Here is a 3,359-nt window from a genome sequence, read left to right as displayed (position 1 = left end):
TGCTTTACTACTACTACTACTACTACTACTACTACTACTGCTAATGCTTTAACTACTACTAATACTACTACTACTACTACTACTACTACTACTACTACTACTACTACTACTACTACTACTACTAATGCTACTACTACTACTACTGCTAATGCTTTAACTACTACTACTACTACTACTACTACTACTACTACTACTACTACTATTACTATTACTACTACTTCTACTACTACTACTACTACTACTACTACTACTGCTACTACTACTACTACTGCTAATGCTTTAACTACTACTACTACTACAACTACTACTATATTGTAATAGTCACAAGCACATTTTATGCTTTCTTGCCATTCCAAGCAGCAACAAATACGTCATTATCGTTTAGGCCATAATCTCCATCATCACCATCATCATCACCATCATCATTGTCATCATCATCGTCATCACTTTCACCATCATCATCATCACTTTCACCATCATCATCATCACTTTCACCATCATCATCATCACTTTCACCATCATCATCATCATTACCATCACCATCATCATCATTGTCATCATCATCATTATCACTTTCACCATCACCATCATCACTTTCACCATCACCATTATCGCTTTCACCATCACCATCACAGCCACTCAGGTTAGTTACTTCCATCCCGGCCCACCACCGCGGTTCTATACCATCGATACTTCTAGAGAACATAAAGTCAGTGATGAAGATGATGATGGTGATGATGATGATAGTGGCGGTGATAATGATGATAGTGATGGTGGTGTTGTTGGTGATGATGTTGTTGTTGATGAGGATGATGATAATAATGATGTTGTTTTTGATGATTATGACGTTGTTAAAGATATTATCAAAACTGGTGATGATAGTGACAACAATGAATTTATAAAATCCCCTGTATAATCACTACTTATGTTTCTTCATTTTATACTACTACAACAACTACTACTACTACTACTACTACAGCTGCTGCTACTACTACTACTACTACTATTGCTGCTGCTGCTGCTGATGCAGCTGCTACTACAACTACAACAACTACTGCTACTACCACATTTAGATAATTAACCATGACCCTAAAACTAACCACACCCACAGTATCTAGCGTGACCCCCAAACAGCTGCTACCGTTGCTGTTACTGCCGCTACTCAAATAGCCACTACAGCTGTTCCAGCTGCTGCACCAGCTGCTTATCCTCAGCCTCCGCAAGTTACTGCCGCTGCTTATTCGTACCCACAAGCCGCTCCAGCTGCTTCAGCTGCTTATCCCTATCCACAAGCTGCTACAGTTGATCCATCTGCTTATTTGCAACAACCACCAGCTGACCCGTGAGTCTGAACGTTTGTTTGTGTTTTTGTTTGTTTGTGTTTGTTTGTTTGTTTGTTTGTTTGTTTGTTTGTTGCGTTTGATTAAAATGGTTAAATTAAATTTGTTTGATAATGGAATTAATTCAAATATTTTCTCATCAAACGATAGCCAACCAACTAAACAACAAATTATTCAGAACAACCAACCAACCAGCCAACCAACCAACCAACCAACCAACCAACCAACCAACCAACCAACCAACCAACCAACCAACCAACCAACCAACCAACAATCAGGTCAATGGATCCATACACTGCGGCCGCCTACGCAGCGTACGGTGCTTACGGCTACCCACAGCCGGTAGCCGCTCCAGCCCTAGCTCTGCCACCGATTCAGCCATATTCCTACCCCTCCTACCAAGAATACCAACAGGAGCCTTTGTACGTGCCCCAACCATACTATCAAGAGGAACCTTATTATGAATATGCGTAAGTATCTGTCTAGTTGTCTGTCTGTCTGTCTGCATTCGTGTGTTTGTTTGTCTGTTTGTATACGTATGTATGTATGTTTGTTTGTATACGTATGTATGTATGTTTGTTTGATTGTTTGTTTATAAGTGTGTGTATTAATGTTGTTATATTGATTTTCAGCATTTTCAGCTGTAATTATATCTACATGATCAGAATCTTATTTAATAATATAATTAAATTAAGTTGGTTATAATTAATTTTAATTATTATTTTTGTAGAAGTGAACCCCAACAGCCACAGCCTGTGCCCATTATTATCACAAACACCAACACCAATGGCGGAGGGTAAATTTGAATGAAGGGTTCTGATTGGTTGTCGATTTTGAATGGGGTGATGGTATTGGTTGTCGGTTTTGAATGGAGTGATGGTATTGGGCAAGGGTTTTAAATGGTTGACTATGATTGGTCTGTTGTCTGATTTAAATGGTTGACTATGATTGGTCTGTTGTCTGATTGTCTAACTCGTAACGAATGAAAATCTCAAATTGGTTGCAGTACTTTTTCGGACATTTTAAAAATGTTACTTGCTGGTTTTGTTTCTGAAGCACGTTCGAATGAAGTCAATCACTCATTCATCATTCATCCATTCATCCATCCATTAATTCATCTGTTCATTCATTTACTCATTAATTCATTTCATCCATACACAGCAAGCCGAAACACCCGGTCATCATCAAGTACAAAAAGAGGTATGGAGAAATTTTTTTCTCAATAATAACATTTTTAATAAAAACGAACCTATTAAATATTCATAACCCCGCCCACTGCTCATTAACATTCATGACCCTCTAACCAACTAACCAATAGGGACACAGAAAAACGTGAGGAGGAGCCAAAACCGCCAGCGCCTAAGAAAACTTCCGGTAGGATTGTTTACGCAGAACCCCAAAAATCTGATTGGGTGATGGTGAAGAAGGTTTCAAAGTCCGACGACTCTGATAAGAAGAAGAAGAAGAAGAAGAAAGCGGCTCCGTAAGTTTTGTGCGCGTGTGTGTGCGCGTGTGTGTGCGTGTTTGTAATGGTTCATTAGCCTGTTTTGAGTGCTTGCGTTTAGAATTTTGTTGTTAAAAGAAGTGTGTTAGTTTGTTTATTTTTGTATGTGCGTGTATGATAAACGAATACACGCACGCACACACACGCACACACACATGCATATGAAAACAGCAAATATAGGGTGGTGACAACCAGCAAGGATGATGACGATGATGAAGATGATGACGATGAAGATGACGAGGAAGAAGAAGAAATGGACCCCGACATAAGGAAGATACTAAAGCAGCTTAACCTAAAATAAGATGACGATGACAACGATGATGAAGATGATAATGTTGGTGATGAGGATGGTTGTAATTTAGGTGACGACGATGGTGGTGGATGATTTGGAAAAATGATGAAACGAATTAACTAACTTAGATTGATTGATTTATTGAACGATAAACAGAATGAAAGACGGATGGATTGAAAATGAATGAATACATTTATCTTTCTGACAAACGTAGCTAAGACGA

The 3,359-nt window shown here is 38.7% G+C and overlaps 1 protein-coding gene across 1 annotated transcript; it reads left to right on the top strand.

Annotated features, from left to right (window-relative positions):
* Positions 1-637: 637 nt before the first annotated feature.
* HELRODRAFT_194442 (hypothetical protein) lies at positions 638-3,145 on the top strand (the record flags this gene model as incomplete). Its single annotated transcript, XM_009031631.1, has 7 exons — positions 638-709; positions 1,122-1,342; positions 1,619-1,810; positions 2,071-2,136; positions 2,502-2,540; positions 2,659-2,823; positions 3,016-3,145. The coding sequence occupies exons 3-7, from the start codon at positions 1,623-1,625 to the stop codon at positions 3,143-3,145; spliced, it is 588 nt and encodes a 195-aa protein (XP_009029879.1). The 5' UTR covers positions 638-709; positions 1,122-1,342; positions 1,619-1,622.
* Positions 3,146-3,359: the final 214 nt, after the last annotated feature.

Source organism: Helobdella robusta (genome assembly GCF_000326865.2).
Source record: "Helobdella robusta unplaced genomic scaffold HELROscaffold_76, whole genome shotgun sequence".
NCBI lineage: Eukaryota > Metazoa > Annelida > Clitellata > Rhynchobdellida > Glossiphoniidae > Helobdella > Helobdella robusta.
The sequence above is the reverse complement of the archived record's forward strand: the minus strand, read 5'-3'. Positions and strand labels throughout refer to the sequence as shown.